The sequence below is a fragment of the Pantherophis guttatus genome, chromosome 6, assembly GCF_059756535.1.
Source record: "Pantherophis guttatus breed Tessera chromosome 6, ASM5975653v1, whole genome shotgun sequence".
NCBI lineage: Eukaryota > Metazoa > Chordata > Lepidosauria > Squamata > Colubridae > Pantherophis > Pantherophis guttatus.
The window spans coordinates 3666286-3690135 of record NC_142068.1 but is presented as its reverse complement, the minus strand read 5'-3'; the positions used below and the strand labels follow the sequence as shown (position 1 = coordinate 3690135).

Below are 23850 nucleotides of genomic sequence, written 5' to 3'. Positions count from 1 at the left end.
TGCAACGGCCGCTAAGTGTGAAAAACGGTTGTAGGTCCCTTTTCTCAGTGCCGTCGTATCTTCAAACGGTCACGAAAGGAACTACCCCTATTTTGCGTGATAATGCAGGGGAGTTTGAGGATTTAAAAAAAAGTCAACAGTTGCAGATGGAGGCTCCTAAAGACGCCCTCGGTCTCCGATCTAGGGTAGCGATCTCCCCTCCGCTAACCTGGCCGTTACTGTAGCAGTCCAAGAGATCATTGTTGATGTAGGCCTGCAGAACGGTGTCCCGCTGCTCCCCCGGGTGGGAAGTTGTCAAACGCTGCAAAAGGAAGAGAGATTTATTTTTCAAAAAAAAAAATGAAGTGATTAAAGGTTCAAGAAGTCACGGTAAACTGAACGAAAGCCGTACGGGCTGGGTTATAACACCCCCCCCCCAGAGCGACTCGGATCCAGCCCCGAGCAAGCAACTTTGCGCGACTTCTTTTCTCTTCCCTGGCTAAAACATCGTATCTGCATACAGGCAGTCCTCGACTTACAACAGTTGGTTTAAGTGACGGTTCAAAGTTAGAACGGCACTGAAAAAAGGTGATTTAACGGCTGTTTTTCATACAGCGGTGGCCAAAATTGAGGAAACCTTTTGGGAAAAGTGTATTTTTGAGGTTTGATGGCTAATAACACCACTTTTTTTTTTTTTTTTTTTTTTGGGGAGTTTCAAGATAATCCTATTCCACTGCTGGAATGAATGGCCTGGAATAGCCCAGACCTTAAAGCCCAATGGAAAATCTATGGAGCCGACTAAAGAAACTGGTTAGTCAGAAGCGACCCAGCAATCAAACCCAGTTAATTGAAGCCATTATTCAATCTTGGTTTCACATGATAACAGCTGCAGAACTCAAAGGCTTGGTTCACTCCATGGGAAGACGTTGTTAAGGCCGTAACGCCTGCTAAAGGTTACCCAGCAAAGTATTAACTGACATGGTGATAATTTTTGTATATCTCATTTTTTCTACGTGTTTCACTTTTCTTCTTTACACTGTAATTGCTATTCTAATAGGAAATCTTTCATAGAAGTTATTGCATTACATTCTTGATTAAATTATCTTTCCAGTGATATATAATTTTATGGTACTACTCCCCAAAAAAGTGATGTTATTAGCAAGTTTTAGAAAATACACTTTTCCCAAAAGGTGTCCACAATTTTGGCCACGGCTGTACCATAGTTACAATCTTTAGCAGCATCCCCCTGGTTACGTGATCAAAATTCAGTTCCTTTGGCCACCGGTTCATATTTACGACGGTGGCAGTGTCCCGGGGCCCCGTGATCCCTTTTTGCGACCTTCCGACAAGCCAAGTCAATGAGGGAGCCGGATTCACTTAACAATTGTGTTACCCACTTATCAATTGCAATGATTCGCTTAACAACGGAGTCAGGAAAGTTCATAAAATGGGGCATTTCTTCACTTAAGAAATGTCTCACTTAACAGCAGAAATTTTGGGCTGAATTGTGATCGTAAGTCGAGGACTGCGTGTTAATTCGAAAGCACCTAAGGACTAACAATGTCCCCCACGGCAGTGTTCTGCCCCAGCTATGGACCCCAAAGAACTTAGCACACACAAAGTCTGTACAAACCTTAGTTTATTAAATAAACCAGTCTTTTACAATAGCGGCTGTTAATTAACTGCATTAACAGCCGCCAAGAATTCAAAGAATAATAACTGAAAGCTTACTGTGGTTGGCAGAATGCCCAGAAGCAATTTGCAGGAAGCTGATAAGATAAGTAAGACAAGACACGAAGGTATGTGAACTAAGTTATTCCCTGCAAATTGCTTCTGTTGGAGTTCCTCCTTAAATAGGCTAAGGGAGTGGCCAATTAGCCCCAAGCCTTACTCTCGAGGAGACCTCCTCCTGAGGAGACACTCCTGCCTTTTGGCAGCTCTGCGCGCCCGTGCATCGAGAAGAGGCTCCTCCTCTTCTTCCTCTTCACTTAAAGGAGCTTCTGGAGGTTCTGAAGGCCCTGGCTGAATCCCTGCCTCTGGCACCACATCTTCTCCAGCCTCCTCATTGTCCGACTCAAGCGCCACCTGCACAGGTTGCTGGCGCAGCACCACACCAGCCTCCTCACTGTCTGAATCAGCTACTAGCTGCACAGGCCGCGTACGGGCCACAACAGGCAGCTAGCAAATGGTCAGCCAGAATTCTTGCCTTCTGAATTCTTACCATGCTGCTTTTGAACTCTTTTGAATTTTGACTGCTAACAGGCCAAGCAGTTTATGCCCCTACGTATGTTTAATCCGGCTGTTTATAGTGTCTGTTTTGTTTAAAAACATTTTTAGCATGTTTAATTGCAATATGCTTTTTCTTTTTGAGTTGCAAGCCACCCAGAGTCACTGACTGAGATGGGTGGCTGCAGAAATGAAGCAAACCCACAGAAGAATGAGCAATTAAATAAATAAGCAAACTCAACATTTGAGCAGAAAAAAATACGAAACTTTCTATCGGGTTTTATGTTAACCCAACCCCTATTCTAAAGGAGACGCTTGATGCCAATGCAGTCTGAGTCTTTGTGGAAGATTCATCACTGTGGAAGCTTTCAAGAAGAGACTGGACTGCCATCTGTCAGAAATGGTGTAGGGCAGGTGTCAGCAACCCGCAGCTCCGGAGCCGCATGCAGCTCTTTCGTCTCCCTGCTGTGGCTCCCTATTGGCTGAACCCACCACTGGCTGGCCCCACCCCTCTCCCTCCTCTTCCAGTCACTCCTCGTCTGGCCTGAGAGAGAGGAGAGAGGAAAGAGACAGAGACAGAGACAGTGTTGTGACTCTGACCCCCGAGCCCGTCTTATCGGAGGGAGAAGACTCCGAAAGTGAAGGAGAGGAGTTGGCAAGGCCTCTCTCTCCAGGACCCTCCTCTCTGGCAATGCCTCAGGTGTCTTCCGAAGGAGAAGAGATAGGCCAGGAGCCAGGCACTTCCGAGAAGCCGCAGTTAGACAGCGACGGAGATGAGTCTTGGCTGGATCCCCGACAGCATCGGAAAGACAAGTGCGCACAGCGCACAGGAGGCGTGCCAGAGATTAAGCTGAGTCACTGGACCACACCCCACAGGGGATAAAAGGGGGTGTGGTGGCCATTCAGGCCTTGTGACGGACAAAACTGAAAAGCTAGCAAGTCATACTGCGTTTCTGGAACTTCGTTATATGCCCTCCTTGGATTTATTATGGACTGGACTTGACAATTCTTTGGCTTTGTGGACTTATTTTGGTGTATCGGACGGAGGAGAAAAACCTCCCTTTGTGAGTAAAGTCTTTGGCAGGCAGTTACTGGGTTGCTGCCAATTCTGTTATCTCAAAGGAATTCCTGACTGCTGGTTTTATTAACTCCTGGCTGACTGTTTGTGTGCGTGTGTGAGACGGGGACAGAACAGAGAGAGACAGAGACAGAGAGATACCTGTTTCCCACAGAAAACACTGGGAGCCACAAAACCTGGGTAGGCGTGGCTGGGGTGTGTGTCATGTGACTGGGTGGGAGTGTGTGACATCGAGTTGGCCACACCCACTCAGGTTTTGTGGCTCCCGGTGTTTTCTTTTCTGTGGGAAACGGGTCGAAATGGCACTTCGAGTGTTTAAGGTTGCAGAGCCCTGGTCTCCTGCTTTGGCGGGGGGTTGGACTAGATGACCTACGAGGTTCCTTCCAACTCTGGTATTCTATATTCAATGAAACAAAAGTTGCTTTCGGAGGTTGTGGGAGATTCATCACTGGAAGCTTTCAAGGGCCATTTGTCAGAAATGGTGTAGGGCAGCGGTGGCGAACCTTTTACTTACTGAGTGCCGAACAGGAACGCGCTGTGCGCGCTGGCAGGCCCTCAGCGCTAACGCATGGCTCCTCCCCATATGCTGCGCGTGCAACCACACCATCTGCGCACGTAAACACCTTTTGCGCGCACCCCCCACTGTGCGCTGTATGCGCAACACCATCTGCGCATGTGCATAGCTTTTACGCATGCCCACAATGCACGCTGCGCGCACACTCACCATCTGCACGTGTGTGGTTTTCGCGTGCGCAAAGCATGTGCATGAACGCTGTCTGCGCATGGACGTGCTGCGTGCCAGGTATCTCGTGGACATGCACAAATACGCGCGCATGCGCAGGAGAGCTTCGAAGACCAGCTGGGTCCCCTGAATTGCACGCACGCGCATCAGAGGCCTGAACAGTAGCTGGGGCATGTGCGCCTGCGCAGTTTCAGGTGAGTTTGGTGACGGTTCACGCGCCTGGAAAAATGGCTCTGCGTGCCACTTCCGGCACATGTGCCATAGGTTCCCCATCACAGGTGTAGGGTCTCTTGCTTGGACGGGAGTGTGTTAGACTAGATCAGAGATCTTCAAACTTGGCAGCTTTAAGACTTGTGGACTTCAACTCCCAGAATCCTCCAGCCAGCAAAGCTGGCTGGAGAATTCTGGGAGTTGAAGTCCACAAGTCTTAAAGCTGCCAAGTTTGAAGACCTATGGACTAGATGACCTCCAAGGTCCTTTCCAGCTCTGTTAATCTGTTAATTTTAGGACTATTTTGTGGAAGTGTCGAACCACAGAGTCCTTCCACTGACTTGGTTTCCAACCTCGGCGACTTTTAAGACCTCTGGACTTCAACTCCCAGAATTCCCCAGCCACCCCCGATTGACAGCGAGACTTACCCAGCGCAAGGCCTGTAGCAAGAAAGCCTTGAGGCGGTCACTTCCGTCGATCAGGTCCTTCTTTAACTTCTCGTAATCCAGAGATGGCAGGAGGGGCACCTCCTGCACTTTCCTGCATAACAAAGCGCTTCATGAAGTGCAACCAGCAATCAAAGTCCTAGAAAGTCCACATATTGTATTCGCCTTCGTTCGTTAAGTCCTAGAAAGTCACGCGGTTTACAGAGGAGGGATCGGAGCCCGATGGGAACGAGAAATCTAAGCCTGGACCATCAAGGGAATTGGCCTCTAGCGGTGAGGGGTCCTCGGTGGTCCGGTTCAGGGATTTGGCACCTGTCAGGCCTCCATTTGGAAAAATGGACAATTTTGTCTAGTGGTTAAGGCACCATGCTAGAAACTGGGTGAGAGGGAGTTCTAGTCCCACTTTAGGCACGGAAGCCGGCTGGGTGTCTTTGGACCAATCACCAGGAGATGGTCAGTTCTAGTCCCGCCTTAGGCATGAAAGACAACTGGGTGACTTTGGGTCAAACATTGGGAAACGGTGAGTTCTAGTCCTGCTTTGGGCATGAAAGGTATTTGGGTGACTTTAAGCCAATCACCAGGAGACGGGGAGTTCTAGTCTCACCTTAGGCACAAAAGTGGACTGGGTGATTTTGGGCCAATCATTAGGAAACTGTGAGTTTTACTCCCATTTTAGGCATGAAACCAGCTGGGTGACTTCGGATCAATCACCCGGAGACAGTGAGTTCTAGTCCTGCCTTAGGCATGAAAGACAACTGGGTGACTTTGGACCAAACATTGGGAAACGGTGAGTTCTAGTCCTGCTTTGGGCATGAAAGCCAGCTGGGTAACTTTGAGCCAATCATCAGGATACGGTGAATTGTAATCCTGCTTTAGGCATGAAAGCTACTTGGGTGACTAAGCCAATCACAGGAGACGGGGAATTCTAGTCCCATTTTAGGCATAAAAGGAGGCTGGGTGACCTTGGGCCAATCAACAGGAGATGGTGAGTTCTAATCCCACCTTGGGCACAAAAGCGGACTGGATGATTTTGGGCCAATCATTAGGAAACTAATGAGAGTAGAGTCTGAGTAGAACTCATGCTCCCATTTTAGGCATGAAACCAGCTGGGCGACTTTGGGCCAATCACCAGGAGACGGGGAGTTCTAGTCCTGCCTTAGGCATGAAAGCCGGCTGGGTGACTTTCGGCAAATTAGCAGGGGACCGAGAGTTCTAATCCCACCTCAACCATGAAAGCCAGCGGAGTGACTCTGCAACAATCACCAGGAGACGGTGAGTTCTAGTCCCGCCTTAGCCATAAAAGCCAGCAGCGTAACCTTGCACCAGTCACTCTCTCTTTAACACAACTCACTTCACCAGATTGTTGTGGGTAAAATGGGAGGATGGAAGACTATGAGATAGGTTTATCACCTTGAGCTGTTCATAAATAAATAAATAAATAAATAAATAAATAAATAAATAAATAAATAAATAAATAAAGGCGGGATAGTAAGTAAATCAATAAACTCTAAATTACCCTAGAATTTTGGAGGCAGCTCAAGTTTTGTGGCAAAAAAAAAGGGGGGGGGAACAGCCTAGCTCCATGCTGTCATCGGGTAGTTTCTGATTTACGACCATAATCGAGCCCCAAATTTCCATTGCTAAGCAAGGCAGTTGGTGAGTTGGGCCTCATGTTACAAATTTGTTTGCCACAGTGGTTAAGTGAATCACTGCAGTTGTTAAGTGAATCATGCGGTCGTTAAGCGAATCTGGCTTCCCCCATTGACTTTGCTTGTTGGAAGCCGGCTTGGAAGGTTGCAGATAGTGATCATCCGACCCCAGGACAGTGCAACCGTCATAAATACAGGTAGTCCTTGACTTACAACAGTTCGCTTAGTGACCTTTCGAAGTTAGATTGGCCCTGAAAAAAGTGACTTATGATCATTTTTCACGCTTACGACCGTTGCAGCATCCCTTCGGTCACGTGATGTAAATTCGGATGTTTGACAACTGATTCACATTTATGGCGGTCGCAGTGTCCCGGGGTCATGTGATCCCCATTTTGCAACCTTCTGACAAGCAGAGTCAATGGGGAACCAGATTCACTTAACAACCTTATTACTAATTTAATTTCAGCGATTCACTTAACAACGGTGGCAAGAAAAGCCGTAAAATGGGGCAAAACCCACTTGACAAATTTCTCACTTAGCAACGTAAATTTGGGGTGCCATTGTGGTCGTAAGTGGAGGACTATCTGTACCTGCCAGTTGCCAAGCGTCTCAACAGCCATCACATAACGTGGAAATGCTGTGACAGTCGTAAGTATGGGAGGTCTGGTCTTAAGTCAATAGGGTGAGCACCATCGTAACTTTGAACAGTCACTTAACAAGTAGTCATAAGTCGAGGACTACCTGCACTGATTGAAACCTATTGTTTCTCTCTACACAAACCGCCCACATTTGATGACACGACAAATAAGAGCCAAGAGGAAATAAAAAAACTTACGCGGGGACCAACGATGCTCTTAACATTGTGGAAGCCTGTGAGTTGAAGGAGAGAAAGAGAAAAAAATCAGGCGATGTAAACAAAGCCCATTTTACCTAGAGATTATGCCAACGTTCGTTCCCCAGAAAGATTCAAGTCATTTGTTATAATGAGCGTGCCTTATTATGGAACCGGACTTCCTAATAAATACTCCAAATACCTGGGCTTCAATCCAGGGTGGATAAAAATCAATGTTTTTTTAAAAAAAAATCAAAAAAATCAGATTTTTTTAAAAATTAATTTTTTTTGATTTTTATCGAATTTATTTTAATAAAAAACTTTTGGGGTAAAAATCTATCGTAAAATAGTTTTCTATTTAAGATACATAAATAATTTAGTTTATTCAGCATGAAATGGAGCTTAGTTATGCAGCAGGAGGCTGTATATTCTGCAACGCTGGGACTATCGGTGAGTCAGCAGTGGGTCAAAGGAGTAGCAGAGATGACAGTTGCTCTTTAAAAATCATGATTTAAATCGAGTTGATTTAAATCAAGCCTTTTTAACTAGGGATTTAAATCATGATTTAAATCGTGATTTAAATCAACTCGATTTAAATCAAATCCAGTCTGGTTTGCAGTGTGCTTACACATTGGCCAAGGATATTTGGGCCTAATATGTTCTACAAACTCGGCCACCGCAAGCATTTTTTTGGCAGCCTTTTGAGGTGAAGGACACGTTAAAGGATGCCTTGAAATAAGTAAAGGAAAAAGGGGGAATATTGCGGAGTTTCGGAAGAAAACGGAACATTTTCACATGGTGCTCAGATCTTTGGGCAGGAGGGCGAGGTGCAAACTTTGGAAGGAGGTGCAGGAACTCTTAGTCAACTGGTGGAGATGCAAAACCAAAAATAAACAGAGGTAGATTAATAATAAAAAAAAACAGATTAGAGGCATTCCTGAAGAGTCAATCCTTAAGCAGGTTTTGCTTTCTTTTAAGTAAGCCATTCCCGGATCTGCTTGTAAGCGTTCTAATTTTGGACAGTTCAACTTGGCAGCCAATACAGGTAGTCCTCGACTTACGACAATTCGTTTAGCGACCGCTCAGTTACAACGGCACTGAAAGAAGGGACTTAGGGCCGTTTTTCACCGTTACGACCTTGGCAGTATCCCCATGATTGTGCGATCAAAATTCAGATGCTTGGCAATTGGTTCATATTTATGACGGTTGCAGTATCCCGGGGTCATATGATCCCTTTTTGCGACTTTTCAACAAGCCAAGTCAATGAGGAAGCCAGATTCGCTTAACAGCCGGGTTACTAACTTTTTTGTTTGTTTGTTTGTTTTTAATTTGATTTATATGCCGCCCTTCTCCGAAGACTCAAGTCGGCTTACAATGCGTTAAGCAATAGCCTTCATCCTTTTTTGTATATTTATACAAAGTCAGCTTATTGCCCCCACAAACTGGGTCCTCATTTCACCTACCTTAGAAAGGATGGAAGGCTGAGTCAACCTTGAGCCTTGGCGAGATTCGAACCTGCAGTAATTGCAGGCAGCTGGTCTTAATAACCAGCTTAATAACAGGGTGCCTTAAACCTCTGTACTACCAAGGCTCTTAACTTAACGACGACGGTGATTCACTTAACAACCGACGCAGGAAAGGTTGTAAAATGGGGCAAAACTCACGTCAGAAATGTCTCTCCCTTGGCCACAGGAATGTCGGGGCTCAATTGTGGTCGTATGTCGAGGACTACCTGGATCCAATCGTGGGGTTGTCCCATGCATTTTAGAATTTGTATTAATTGATTAATTTATGGCAGATGTAAAGAACGCCTGGAGCCAACTGTCTCTGCGTGTGCTCCACTCACTAAAAAAAAACCCTCCGAAAATAAATACACGATACACAGCCAGAGAAACCAGATCAGGCCAACCTAAAAATCTTATAAGGCCTCACTCCTAGCAAGCGGCTGCAGCGAGCGTCGCCGTCACTAAACCAGTTTTGCGCTCTTCCCGAGGATCTCCAAACCTGGCAACTCTAAAGACTTGTGGACTTCGACTCCCAGAATTCTGGGAGTCGAAGTTCACAAGAAAGTTGTCAAGTTTGGAGGCCCTCGCCCTATAGCGCTCTCCCCCGGGGGGAGGCATTGAAACAGTTTATGTCCAGGATGTGAGAGAATAGCAGAGTGGGAAGGGACCTTGGAGGTCTTCTAGTCCAACCCCCTGCTCAGGCAGGAGACCCTATACCAGTGTTTCTCAACTTTGGAAGCTTGAAGATGGGTGGACTTCAACTCCCAGAATCCCCCAGCCAGCAGCGCTGGCTGGGGGATTCTGGGAGTTGAAGTCCACCCATCTTCAAGCTTCCAAGGTTGAGAAACACTGCCCTATACCATTCCAGACAAGGAGCCTGGATAGCTCAGCAGACTAATGCATTGTAATTAACATCCAGTTGTCTGCAATTACTGTAAGTTCGAATCTCGCCAGGCTCAAGGTTGACTCAGCCTTCCATCCTTTCTAAGGTGGGTAAATTGAGGACCCAGTTTGTGGGGGCAATAAGCTGACTTTGTATAAATATACAAAAGGATGAAGGCTATTGCTTAACGCACTGTAAGCTGCCCTGAGTCTCTGGAGAAGGGCGGCATATAAATCAAATTTTAAAAAAAAGAAAGGAAGGAAGGAAGGGAAAGAAAGAAAGAAGGAAGGAAGGAAGGGAAAGAAAGAAAGAAAGAAGGAAGAAAGGAAGGAAGGAAGAGAGCCTGAGATAGAGAGCCTGGATAGCTCTGCAGACAAGGCACTGTAATTTAACACCAGCTGTCTGCAATTAAAGTAAGTTCGAATCTCCCCAGGCTCAAGCTTGACTCAGCCTTCCATCCTTTCTAAGGTAGGTAAATTGAGGACCCAGTTTGTGGGGGCAATAAGCTGACTTTGTATAAATATACAAAAGGATGAAGGCTATTGCTTAACGCACTGTAAGCTGCTCTGAGTCTCTGGAGAAGGGCGGCATATAAATCAAATTAAAAAAAAAAAATGGCTGTCCAATCTCTTCTTAAAACCTCCAATGATGAAGCACCCACAACTTCTGGTGGCAAGCTGTTCCACTGGTTAATTATTCTCACTGTCAAGAAATTTCTTCTTAATTCAAGGTTGCTTCTCTCCTTGATGAGTTTCCATCCGTTGCTTCTTATCCTACCCACCATTTGCTTTGGAGAATAGGTTGACCCCCTCCTCTTTGTGGCAATCCCCTGAAATATTGGGAAACCGAAAACTAACTCTAATCCGAACCCCCTCTTCTTTGTGGAAGTCCCTCAAATATTGGAAGACTGCTCTCAGATCACCCCTGATCCTTCTTTTCATTAAACTTGAAATACTCAATCCCTGCACCTGTTAGCAGAAGAGTTGGAGGAGACCTTGGAGGTCTTCTATTTATTTATTTATTTATTTATTAAATTTTTATACCGCCCCCTCTCCCGAAGGACTCGGGGCGGTGAACAGCCAAAATTAAAAAAACATACAATACAAACATTAAAATACTATAAAACGAAATTAAATTTATCTTTGGCTTCCCCAATTTAAAACCCCTTACCCATAAAATTTCCCAATTAAAAGATTTTTTAACCCAGCCCGGCTTGCTGAAATAAAAAAGTCTTCAGGGCCTGGTGGAAAGTACGGAGGTCCGGGATCGGTCGTATCCCTGGGGGTAGCTCATTCCAGAGGGCAGGTGCCCCCACAGAGAAGGCTCTTCCCCGGGGGGTCGCCAGCCGACATTGCCTGACCGACCCCCTGCTAAGGCAGGAGACCATACAACCGTGATGGCCAACATATGTCATGCGTGCCAGAGGTGGCATGCAGAGCCCTCTCTGTGGGCACACGCTCTGTCGCCAGCTGGTCTTCGCGGGCGTCGGAGTGCCGGAAAATGACCTGAAAAACAGCCAAAAAATGGTGTGAAAATGGCCTGTAAATGGCCCAGAAAACAGACCAAAAAACGCATGCGCGTGCCGGCCACCTGGTTTTTCGGTTTCCAGTGCTCCGATGCCCGCCAAGACCAGCTGGCTGGCACACACATGCGCGCTGGCCAGCTGGTTTTCGGGTTTCCGCTGTGGCGCACAAAAATGCACGCATGTTCTGGTTTGGGCACTCGGTGCCAAAATGATTTGCCGTCACTGCCCTATACCAGTGGTTAACCTTTTTGGCACCAAGTGGTGAAACTGGAGCGCACGCTGGAGCGCCGGAACAGAGCAGCTGGCATGCACACCAGACATCTGCTCTCTTCTGGGTTCTGTTGCATGCCATGCGCGGGCCGGAACCTGCAAAAGCAGCTGGCAATGGCTCTGTGTGCCACCTCTGGCATGCCCGCCATAGGTTTGCCATCATGGCCCTATACCATTCTGGACAAATGGCTGTCCAATCTCTTCTTAGAAACCTCCAGTGTTGGAGCATTTACAACTTCTGGTGGCAAGTTGTTCCACTGATTAACTGTCCTCACTGTCAAGAAATTTCTCCTTAACTCCAGGTTGCTTCTCTCCTTGATTAGTTTCCATCCGTTGTTTCTTGTCCTGCCTTCAGGCGTTTCAGAGAATAGGTTGACACCCCTTCTTCTTTGTGGCAGCCCCCCAAATATTAGGAGACTGCTTTCATGTCTCCCCTGGTCCTTCTTTTCACTAAACTAGACGGGTCTGCAGATATTTTCCCAGCCCTCCATCTGGACACCAGGCCGAACATTCCTGCAAAGACCATTTCAATGAGCCTGGTGGTGGTGGTGGTGGGGGTCACCAATTCCCTTTCTGAGCCCCCCAACTGTCTCCTGCCTCCCTTTCATGGCCGCTTCTATCATCGGTGCCCATTATAAGCCACCCAGCTGGGAAAGGCCGGGAGGACAAAAGCACGAAAATGTCAAAAAGGCAGATTGCGTTACTCCTGTTTCCACATACCATCCGGACGCTCCGGCCTCCACAAAGCCACGCCGTGTAACACAAGAGCATCGTTCTCACCGACGGGGGCGGGGGGGGAATAATGTGCGGGGAAAGCCGTTTCAGAGGTAGCGTCCATCAAGACGTGATGATATCGAATAGGCAATTGAAAGCCCGCCGGAGGGGGGTGGGGGTGCACACAATGCTGGCCATTCATGGCAGGACCGGTTTGCAGATGGATTGGGTTCTATCTCACTGCATTGATCTGTCACTCATTTTGATACCTGTCCCTAGGTATTTTTGCAATAATGACCCCCCCCAGCCCCCTCTCCCCTGTGGTTCTTAGGAGGCACCTGCAACCAGTGGTGGGATTCAAATAATTTAACAACCGGTTCTCTGCCCTAATGACCAGATGGGTAGGCGTGGTTTGGTGGTCATGTGACCGTGTGGGCGTGGCCAACTCAAGATCACTCACATCAACGGGCGCTTCGCCTTAGCTGTTACAATGTAACAAGGGTTAAGCAGAGAGGCAGTTTCTGTAAGCAGGGCAATAAAGATTAGGCTAGAAACACCACCAGAATGTTTCCTTCCTGCCTTCCTTACAGGATTAGTCCTGAAAAGTGCAAAAACAAAAACAAAAACAAAATAAGATTTCTTCCAACAACTGGCTCTCCGAACTGCTTAGAAAGTTAACAACCGGTTCTCCCGAATAGGTGCGAACCGGCTGAATCCCACCACTGCCTGCAATCCTGTTCCTTCCAGGGACATTGACTTGTACAATGTATGTTTGCACCAGTTCATAAAACCAAGCCATCAAGGGGAGGGATTTTAATTTGCTTTGTGCTTCATATAACACAGGTAAGCCCTCAAGCTTACAATGGTTCGTTTAGGGACTGTTCGAAGTTAGACCGGCACTGGATAAAGGGAATTAGGACCGTTTTTCATGCTTACGACCGCTGCGGCGGTCAACGGATCAAAATTCGAATGCTCGGCAACTGACTCGTATTTATGACGGTCGCGATCCCCTTTTATGACCTTCCGACAAGCAAAGTAAACGGGGAAGCCAGATTCACTTAACAACCAGGCGACTCGCTTAACAACTGCAGTGATTTGCTGAACAACCGCGGCAAGAAAGGTCGTAAAACAAGGCAAAACTTGCTAAGCAAATGTTGCATTTAGCCACAGAAATGTCGGGCTCAATTGAGGTCATAAATCGAGGACTACCTATATATAAATCCTGCCATTATGGGTGGAAATCCAGGTTCAAATCAGGGTGAAAGAACCTCGTTCTGCCATGCAACAAGCATTTGAAGCTTTCTTATTTCCTGGGTCCTTTTTCTGAAGTCTTTGGGTACAGCTGGTCCTCAACCAATGACCCACAAGTGAATCCCAAATTTATGTTAATAAGTCAGTGTTTCTCAACCTTGGAAGCTTGAAGATGGGTGGACTTCAACTCCCAGAATCCCCCAGCCAGCTGGCTGGTGGATTCTGGGAGTTGAAGTCCACCCATCTTCAAGCTACCAAGGTTGAGAAACACTGTGCTAAGTGAAACATTTCTTAAGGGAGTTTTGCCCCGTTTTACGACCTTTCTTTCTACAGTTGTTAAGCGAATCCCTGCAGGTGTTAAGCTAGTCACACGGTTGTTAAGTGAATCTGACTTCGCCACTGACTTTGTCAGAAAGTCACAAAATGGGATCGCATGATACAACACCCCCACCCACGGGACACTGCAACCGTCATAAATACATGCCAGTTGCCAAGTGGCCAGATCAAGCGACCCTGGTCATAAGTGTGAAAAACGGTCGTAAGTCACTTTTTTCCAACGCCAATGTAACTTTGAACGGTCACTAAATGAATGGCTGTAAATCAAGAACTACCTGCAGTTTTTGAGCTTAAACAGGTGAGTTATAAATTTGTTTTTAATTTTTTTTAGGATGATTTTATACTGCATGCAGAAGTGGAACAACATAAAAATTCCAGCAAACGAACAATCATTTTTTCCCCTGATGAACAAAACCTGTCCGGTGACCTGAACGGATAAAAATAATTCAAATATATACATTTAAAATCACCTGGGTAACGTAGGCGTAATCTGACTCGTGTGTTTTTTAATTTGGTTAAATTTTTTCATGCAATCATTCAAATGAATCGACTTGGCCATACAAACATGCTCCGGCACAAAACATAGCAGAGAGAAAGAAACAGGGCAGGTTGCCCAGAGAAATGTGAAAAGATTAAAAAAAAATTTTAAAAAAGGAGATGTGGGAACTTACATATTCATCCTTACAGGGCCTCATACAGCCATATTCCTTTAGAGAGGTAAACAGGCACACATTCAGTAAAAGAGATTAAGAGAGAGAGAGAGAGAGAGAGAAAAGTTAAAGAGAAAAACCACAGAAATAAAACATAACGTATAAAATAAATGTTTTTTTTAAAAAAATGAAAAGTTGATTAAAAAAGAGAAAAACACACTGGAGAGATCCATGCGCAGACATGTCGATTTCTTAATGCTTACAAAGGGTCCTTGATGCTCTCCGAGCTCGATTGCTTTCTTGATGTTTCATTCCCATACACCCTTCTTGCACTGATTGTGTTACCTAGTTGGGTAATGAAAAGTCTGCAAGGAAACCACCAAGTTCAGAGAGCACCAAGGACTTCACGGTCCTCCTCCTCCTCCTCCTTCTCTTCTCTGCACACTCCACTCCCTTCTAGCACTGATGATGTTACCTAAGTTGGCAATAAAACGTCCATTGAACCAAGCTCAGAGACCACCAAGGACCCCACTCCTCCTCCTCTTCCTTCTTCTCTTCCTCCTCCTCCACCCTGTACCTCCCACTTCCTTCCAGCCTGATGATGTTACCTAGTTGGGTCCTGAAACATTTGCAAGAAAGCCACCAAGCTCAGAGGACCTCACAACCCTCCTCCTGCTCCTCCTCTTCCTCCCACATCCCTCCTAGCACTGACGATATTATCTAGTTGGGTCATTAAATGTCTGCAAGAAAACTACCAAGCTCAGAGCGCGCAGATAATCCTCAATTTACAACAGTTCATTTTGTGACCGTCAGAAATTGCAACGGCACTGAAAAAAGTGACCCATGACCATTTTCCTCACTTAACAACTATTGCACCATCCTCCGTGGTCATGTGATCCAAATTCAGAAGCTTGGCAACCAGTTCATATTTATGACCGTTGCAGTGTCCCAGGATTGAGGGATCGTCTTTCGTGACATTCAGTCAATGGGGAAGTCAGATTCACTTAACAGCCGTGTTACTCACTTAGCAACTGCGGTGAGTCACTTAAACCATTGGGGCAAGAAAGGTCGTAAAATGAGGCAAAACTCCCTTAGCAAATGTCTCACTGAGCAATATTAATTTTAGGCACAATTACGGTCATAAGTGGAAGACCACCTGTACCAAGGAGCCCTCAGTTCAGGGGTGAAAACTAAAATTTGTTACTACCGGTTCTGTGGGCGTGGCTTGGTGGGGGGGTAATGTGACTGGGTGGGCGTGGCCAACTTTTTTTTTTTTTTTTTACTTTTAAAAGCATTTTTTCTACAACCTTAAGAGGTTGCAAAAAAAAAAATACTTTTAGAAGCCTCTGACGATCAGGCAAGTCAGCTGGGATCACCGGAGGCTTTTAAAGGCATTTTTTTTTTCCTACAACCTCTTCGGCTGAAAAATTCTTTTAAAAGCCTCTGACGATCCCAGCTGAGCTGCGCAATCATCAGAGGCTTTTTTTAAAAAAAACTTTTAAAAGCATTTTTTCGGACGAAGAGGTTGTAGAAAAAACGCTTTTAAAAGTAAAAAAAAAAAAAAAAACCAGCCTCTGATGATCGTGGGGCTCAGCTGGGCATGGCGGGGGGTGGGCAGGGATTTTTGCTACCGGTTCTCTGAACCACCCGCCGTCATCGCTACTGGATCGGGCGATCCGGTCCGAACTGGCAGCATTTTACTCCTGCCTCAGTTCAACCCGGAGCTAGAAACATTCTCTTCTATTAATATAAATGTTCTCCAACAAATATTTCTTAGAACGTGGGGCTGGGAAAAAGAGGACTGATAATAAACAGGTGAGCCAATAGCTATTAAACTGCCACCTTTAGGGGATGCAAGGAGTAAATTATACAGTCATGTGATCAAACTTCAGGCACTTAGCCACTGACTCATATTTATGACGGTCGCAGTGTCCCGGGGGTCACGTGATCCCCTTTCGCGACCTTCTGATGAGCAAAGTCAACGGGGAAGCCAAATTCACTTAACAACCGTGTTCCGAGCTTAACCACTGCAGCGGTTCACTTAACAGCTGTGGCGAGGAAGGGCGTTAAAAGGGGGCAAAATTCACTTCACAAATGTCTCACTTAACAACAGAAATTTTGGGCTCCATTGTGGTCGTAAGTCGAGGACTACCGCCTGTCTATGCTGCCTGGCACTGAAGGGCAGGCTGTTCAACAAAAACCCACAAAATGTTGTGTTGGCAGGGGGGCAGAGGTCGACCTCGAGGCCTCTTATATGTGGAGTGCCTCAGGGGTCGGTCCTCTCGCCCCTTCTGTTCAACATTTATGTGGAGCCGCTGGGCGAGATCATCCGTGGCTTCGGGGTGAAGTACCACCAGTACGCTGATGACACCCAGCTGTACATCTCCACCCCAGGCCACCCCAACGATGCCCTTGAAGTGATGTCCCAGTGCCTGGAGGCTGTGCGGATCTGGATGGGGAGGAACAGGCTCAGGCTCAACCCTTCCAAGACTGACTGGCTGTGCCTCCCGGCATCCCGATATAGTCAGTTGACTCCATCACTGACTATTGGGGGCGAGTCTTTGGCCCCCTCGGAGAGGGCGTGCAATTTGGGCGTCCTCCTGGATACGCAGCTGTCCTTGGAGGAACATCTGACGGCTGTAGCCAGGGGGACCTTTTGTCAGGTTCGCCTGATTCGCCAGTTGCGGCCCTTTCTTGATCGGGATTCCCTGTGCACAGTCACTCACGCCCTCGTCACCTCTCGCCTTGACTACTGCAACGCTCTCTACATGGGGCTCCCCTTGAAGAGCACCCGGAGGCTCCAGCTGGTCCAGAACGCAGCAGCGCGGGTAGTGATGGGAGCTGCATGGCGCTCCCATGTAACACCGCTCCTGTGCGAGCTGCACTGGCTCCCAGTGGTCTTCCGGGTGCGCTTCAAGGTGTTGGTTACCACCTTTAAAGCGCTCCATGGCATAGGGCCTAGCTATCTTCAAGACCGCCTGCTGCTACCAACGACCTCCCATCGACCCGTGCGCTCCCACAGAGAGGGCCTCCTCGGGGTGCCATCAGCCAAACAATGTAGGCTGGTGACCCCCAGGGGGAGGGCCTTCTCTGTGGGGGCACCTACCCTCTGGAATCAGCTCCCCCCAGAGATAAGGAGAATCCAAGACCTCGGTGCCTTCCACCGTGCCCTTAAAACCTTCTTTTTTCAGCAAGCCAGACTGGCTTAACATAACATTTTTTAAAAACATTTTTAACTGGTTTGTTATTTTAAATTGGGGCCAAATTAATATATATCTTTTTAATTGTTTTTAATGTTCGTATTGTATGTTTTTATCTGGCTGTACACCGCCCTGAGTCCCTCGGGAGAAGGTGCGGTATATAAATTCAAAAAAAATAAAATAAAAAAATAAAAAAAATAAAAAATGTGGTGCCACAACGCAGACAGGAAGCCGCGTGCTGCAAATAATTTAAGAAATTTGCTATTTGAGCTTCAATTAGGGCTTGGCAACCCTGCTGTAAAAACATCAAGCTGTTGTTTCTATTAAATTGAAGGCCGAGAGGATGACAGCGCAAAAGCCATGGATTTAGAGAGGAAAGTGCTCTTAACAAGGAAATCTACTAATTAAAAAACAAAACATAATGCCAAGATCATCGGGCAGATTTTTTAAGCGGCTTTCTTCAGCCGCCAACACAAAATAAACTGAATTGAATCGATCTTTAAAAGGGCGCAGGAAGGCAGGGCTTTTAAAAGTAAAAAAAAAAAAAAGCCTCTGATGATCACGCGGCTCAGCTGGGATCGTCAGAGGCTTTTCAAAGCATTTTTTTCTGCAACCTCTTGGCTGAAGAAGTGGTTAAAAAAATGCTTTGAAAAGTCTCTGACGATCCCAGCTGAGTTGCCTGATCAGCAGAGGCTTTTCAAAGCATTAGAAAAAATGCTTTGAAAAGTAAAAAAAAAAAAAAAAAAGTTGGCCACGCCCACCCAGTCACATTAACCCCCTCCCACAAAGCCACGCCCACAGAACCGGTAGTAACAAATTTTACATTTCACCCCTGGTCCAGGGGTCTCCAACCTTGGCAACTTTAAGCCTGGTGGACTTCAACTCCCAAAACTCCCCAGCCAGCAAAGCTGGAATTCTGGGAGTTGAAGTCCACCAGGCTTAAAGTTGCCAAGGTTGGAGACCCCTGTTCTAGTCCAACCCCTTGGCCAAGGCAGGAGTGTTGTGGCCCGCCAGCTGCCAGCAGAGCTGGTGGCAGACTCAGATGATGAGGAGGTTGGGCAGAAACTTGGGCCACTTCTGGAGCCCGGGGAAGGCTCTGATGGATGCTCAGCGTCGGACATGGAGATAGAGCCAGGGCCGTCCGGCATTTCCCAGCCATTGGAGAGACAGCTGCCTTTGGAGTCAGAGATGAGTGAGGAGGAAGAGGAACAGCTGGGGCCTGTTCCAGATGCAGAGCAGATAGGAGAGGTGATCAACGGAGGACAAGGAGAAGCAAAACAAACGTGGACGCTGAATGGGCCCTCCCTGGCTGGGGAATAAATAGGAGGAAAAGGGAATGGTTTGGTTCTCACAGACAACCGTTCGCATTTCTGGAAAGTTTGCTCCTTGTTGTTCTGACCCAGGCCCAAGTAGGTATTATCAGACGCAATCAGTTCCAAAAACAAACAGACTTTATTAGAACAGCCGAGAATTAACTCATTCTCAGCGTAGTCCAAACTAATTCAAAACAAATTCTTCATAGCACAATCCTTCAGCCTTATCACCAACCTTGGTCTAATTAGGCAACCTGCCAAAGGCTTCTCTTGGCAAAAGTTCAGGAGCAGAAGACGCCGACAAGAAATAAATGCAGCAAGACAAGAAGCAAATCTATCAACGTTGTTTTCCGACAAAGAGCCCAAGAGCCGTTGCTGGTCTTTTAAGCCTTCTGGGAGGGGCCAATCATCTCTTACTCTCGAGTCGTCCTTTTTGCTTTAGCTGCTCCTGCCTTCTGGCAGCTCTGCACATGCGTGCACTAGGAACAGGCTCCTCCTGTTCCTCTGCCTCTCTGCTGTCAGCCTCTGGAGGCTCCGGGGTCCGTGCATCACTCCCCGATGGCCCTGGCCCCATCTCTGCCTCCAACGCAGAGCCCTCGTTCGGGCCTTCCCCAGCCTCCAGGACTGGCCCATGTTCTTCCTCAGCCTCCTCACTGTCCGACTCCGCTGCCAGCTCCGCAGGCTGCTGGTGGACCACAACAGGCGCTAGGGGAGCCATCTTGTAGACCTGAACTCTGGAAGCGCCCAGCAATTCAGGATCTCTGAGACGTAGCACACGCACCCTTCAGTGGTCCTAAATCCAGATCTTCATTGTGGAGCAGTTCTTTTGTTAACTGAAGACGGAGGATGTTATTAAAGGGAGTGGCTGCTACGGTCACACCAATCCCTACTTCTTGGGAGGTTTGTTGCAATCCAGAACTACTTCAGAGTTGAAAGACTTAGTAAGTTGCCTAACTCCAAGTCTCCTGGTGGGTTTCGTGTCCAACGCAGGACTAGAACTCCCAGTCTCTTGGTGATTGGCCTAAAGTTACCCAGCTGGCTTTCGTGTCTAACGCAGGATTAGAACCATTGGTGGGTTGCACCTGGTTCTGTCCGGTCCTTGTGAACCGGTAGTAAAAGTGGCGGGAGGCTCCGCCCACCCACCCGGATGACATAATGGATGATCTGTGCATGTGCAGAAGTGTGCGCGCGCTCCCGTTGTGAACTGGTAGTAAAGGTAAGTAGAACCCACCCCTGACTAGAACTCCCAGTCTCCTGGTGATTGGCCTAGTTACCCAGTTGGCTTTTGTGTCTAACGCAGGACTAGAACTCCCAGTCTCCTGGTTTTCTGAAACTGGTTTTCAAGCCTAAGGGAAGACTGAAACTCCCAGTCTCCAGGTGACTGGCCTAAAGTCACCCAATCAGTTTTCATGCCGAAGGCAGGACTAGAACTCACCATCTCCAGGTTTCTACACCAGGACCTTAACCACTAGACCAAGCTGCCTCTGTTCCTTAAACTGAGCAGTCACGTAGCCAATCATTCTGTCATCTAGCGGAACGTATGAAAAGATCAAACAGATGTTGGGCGATACCCCCCAACCCCTGTAAAACTAGCCTGATCTGCTTTAAAAAACACACTCTTTAATGTTAACCGAAAGCCCATCTCTAGGCTTAAATTCGTATCCTGGACATTTTTTTCAGTTCACATCTTCGCTTATGAAATTCCAGTTGCCAGGTAAAAGAACCAAGAATTTACCCTTCAGCTTGCGTCCTTTCAGACACAAGGCCTGGATTTAGAACATAGAATAATAACAGTTGGAAGGGACCTCGGAGGTCTTCTAGTCCAACCCCCTGCTCAAGCAGGAGATCCTATACAATTTCAGACAAATGGCTGTCCAATCTCTTCTTAAAAACCTCCAGTGATGAAGCACCCACAACTTCTGGAGGCAAGCAGTTCCACGGGTGAATTGTCCTCACTGTCAGGAAATTTCTCCTTAGTTCTAGGTTGCTTCTCTCCTTGATGAGTTTCCACCCATTGCTTCTTCTCCTGCCTTGTGGTGCTTTGGAGAGCCCCACTTCTTTGTGGTAGCCCCTCAAATATTGGAAGTCTACTATCATGTCATCCCTGGTCCTTCTTTTCATCAAACTAGCCATTCTCAATTCCTATAACCATCCTCCATATGTTTTAGCCTCCAACCCCCTAATCATTTTTTGTTGCTCTTCTCTGCGCTCTTTCTAGAGTCTCAACCAGTGGTGGGTTTCTACTAGTTCGCCTCTGTTTGCCCGAATTGGTAGTGGTGGCGGAGGCAGGCTCCGCCCACCCGCCTGGATGTCATCACAGACGCTCTGCGTATGCACCACTGCACGTCAGTGGTGGGTTTCAATTTTTTTTACTACTGGTTCTGTGGATGTGGGTGGCTTGGTGAGCGTGGCTTGATGGGCGTGGCAGGGGAAGGATACTGTAAAATCACCATTCCCTCCCCAATCCAGGGGAAGGTTACTGCATGGCATAGGGCCTAGCTATCTTCGAGACCGCCTGCTGCTACCGACGACCTCCCATCGACCCGTGCGCTCCCACAGAGAGGGCCTCCTCGGGGTGCCATCAGCCAAACAGTGCAGGCTGGTGACCCCCAGGGGGAGGGCCTTCTCTGTGGGGGCACCTACCCTCTGGAATCAGCTGCCCCCAGAGATCAGGAGAATCCAAGACCTTGGTGCCTTCCGCCGTGCCCTTAAAACCTTCCTTTTCCAGCAAGCCGGGCTGGCCTAATTTTTTAAGTGTTTTTAAGTGTTTTGTTTATTGTTTTTAATTAATGGGGCCAAATTTATATATATATATTTTAACTGTATTTTAATATTTGTATTTGATGTTTTTACTTGGCTGTTCACCGCCCTGAGTCCTCAGGGAGAAGGGCGGTATACAAATTCAAAAATAAAATAAAATAAATAAAATAAATAAAAATAAAATCCCCATTTCCTCCCGATCAGCTGGGACTCAGGAAGCCGAGAATAGATGGGGGTGGGGCCAGTCAGAATTTTTACTACCGGTTCTCCAAACTACTCAAAATTTCCACTACTGGTTCTCCAGAACTGGTCAGAACCTGCTGAAACCCACCTCTGCTGCAGGTAAGTGAAGTGAGCGCATGTACACGCCCGGTTCCGAACTGGTAGCGAAGGTAAGAGGAACCCACTATTGGTCTCAATGTCTTTTTTAACATTGTGGTGACCAAAATTGGATACAATATTCCAGTATGGTCTTCCTAAAGCTTTCTAAAGCGGTGCTAGGATACCGATTTCTTCGGTTGTATACCTTTCTCAGGTGAGCCGGTAGCCCTTCTACCCAAAATTATCCAAGATAAAACTTCTGGGACACTGGATTTAAACTCCTGATGAAACTTTGCTCAAAACCACGAAAGACACTTGCTCTCTCTGCATTTATACTTATATGGCTCTTTCCACCTTGGATTGCCATAGCTGGCTGGGAGTCATAAATCCGAAATACGTGGCCTTGGCCAAGCCACGCCCTTTGCAATCTTGTTCTCTTGAGTGTAAAATGGGAACAAAGAATTGCTCTGTGCGGTGTAAAGGAACTAGATAAAAGAGGCAGAGTCAGCATTTTAGGACTCTGTACAGAGTTATTATTATGATTAAATTATGATTTTATTGTACTTGTTTCTTAACTTGTGTTCGCCGCCCTGAGTCCTTCGGGAGAATGGCGGCATATAAATACATGTAATAAATAAATAAATAAATAAATAAATAAATAAATAAATAAATAAATAAATAAATAAATAAATAAATAAATAAATTGTACACCCCTGCTTCAGACACACCTTTGCCTAGATCAGGGGTTCCCCAACATTTTTTTTTTTTAAATGGAAGACAAGAGTGTCAGAAGATGGTGGACATTTTTAGTTGCAAAATACCCATTTTTAAAAGAGATTAAAGACTGGTCAATGTAAAAGAAAATTCACAAGCTCCGGGAGTTTAAATTAAGTTACGAATATGAGGTGACCTGACTTGTCCTGGGGTCATAGGATCGTCTTTTGAGAGACCTTCTGAGAAAAGCAAAGTCAACGGAGAAGCCGGATTCACTGAACAACTGTGTCACTAACTGCCACACATCGGGCCGCAAAGCAAACAAGCAAAGCTCCATCCCGCAGGATTTGGCCAACACACGAAACCACGCCCCCTCTGGTCCACGGAAAAAACCACGAAACCAGTCCCTGGTGCCCCAAAGGTTGGAGACCGCTGGCTGAGATGACTGAATGTCTTCATCTCAGTGTGGGGGAGCCTCCAGCCCGAAAAAGCACCGAAACACAACACATTTGCAAAGAAAGTCACAATTATACTTACAGTTCCGGGCCTGGTGAAGTCTATGCTGTGTGGGACGCTTTGCTTCATCTGATTGCTAAAGAGACGCATGCAGACGCTCTGCAGATCTTCCGGGGTGATCTGAGATAAGCAAGAAACCCCCCAAAAGGAAAGTTAGAACTCGTTTCCCTTTAAAGAGGGAAGGTTATCTGATGCACCGTCTCTTGCAGACCCATCAGAGCGGGGAGGCAGAGAATGTTGGCGGGTCCCATCTGGGGGCAAAATGCTCCTGGTTCGGACTAGATCGAGCGATCCGGTAGCGATTGTGGCAGGTGGTTCGGAGAACCGGTAGCGATGGCAGCGCGAGGCTCCGCCCACCCGGCCGGGTGTCGTTACTTCCTGCTTTTAAAAGGTAAAAAAAAGGCTCTGATGATCACACGCCACAGCTGTGATCGTCAGAGCCTTTTTTAAAAACCTTTTAAAAGCATTTTTTTTACAACCTATTCCAGCAAATAGGTTGTAAAAAAATGCTTTAAAAAAGTAAAAAAAAAAAGTTGGCCACGCCCACCCAGTCACATTACACACACACACCCCACCAAGCCACGCCCACAGAACCGATAGGAACAAATTTTACATTTCACCACTGGTCCCATCCCCGAGGGAGATACACCTGGTGGGACCCAGAAGAAGGTCCTTCTCCGTGGTGGCTCCCTCCCTCTGGAACATCATGTTGAGACTCTAGAAAAGAGTG

The 23850-nt window shown here is 46.8% G+C and overlaps 1 protein-coding gene across 2 annotated transcripts in view; it reads right to left on the bottom strand.

The window, feature by feature from the left end:
* ARMC9 (armadillo repeat containing 9) overlaps nt 1-23850 on the bottom strand; it is a 138813-nt gene that overhangs the window by 76882 nt on the left and 38081 nt on the right. Inside the window, exons 9-13 of one of the 2 annotated variants that reach the window (XM_087872019.1) lie at nt 23142-23240; nt 14318-14353; nt 7166-7200; nt 4664-4775; nt 209-301 (exon numbers count right to left, since the gene is read on the bottom strand). In XM_087872019.1, coding sequence (XP_087728145.1) covers nt 209-301; nt 4664-4775; nt 7166-7200; nt 14318-14353; nt 23142-23240 — 375 coding nt within the window. The remainder of the gene's footprint in view (nt 1-208; nt 302-4663; nt 4776-7165; nt 7201-14317; nt 14354-23141; nt 23241-23850) is intronic. The other variant, XM_087872020.1, reaches the window with a different exon arrangement.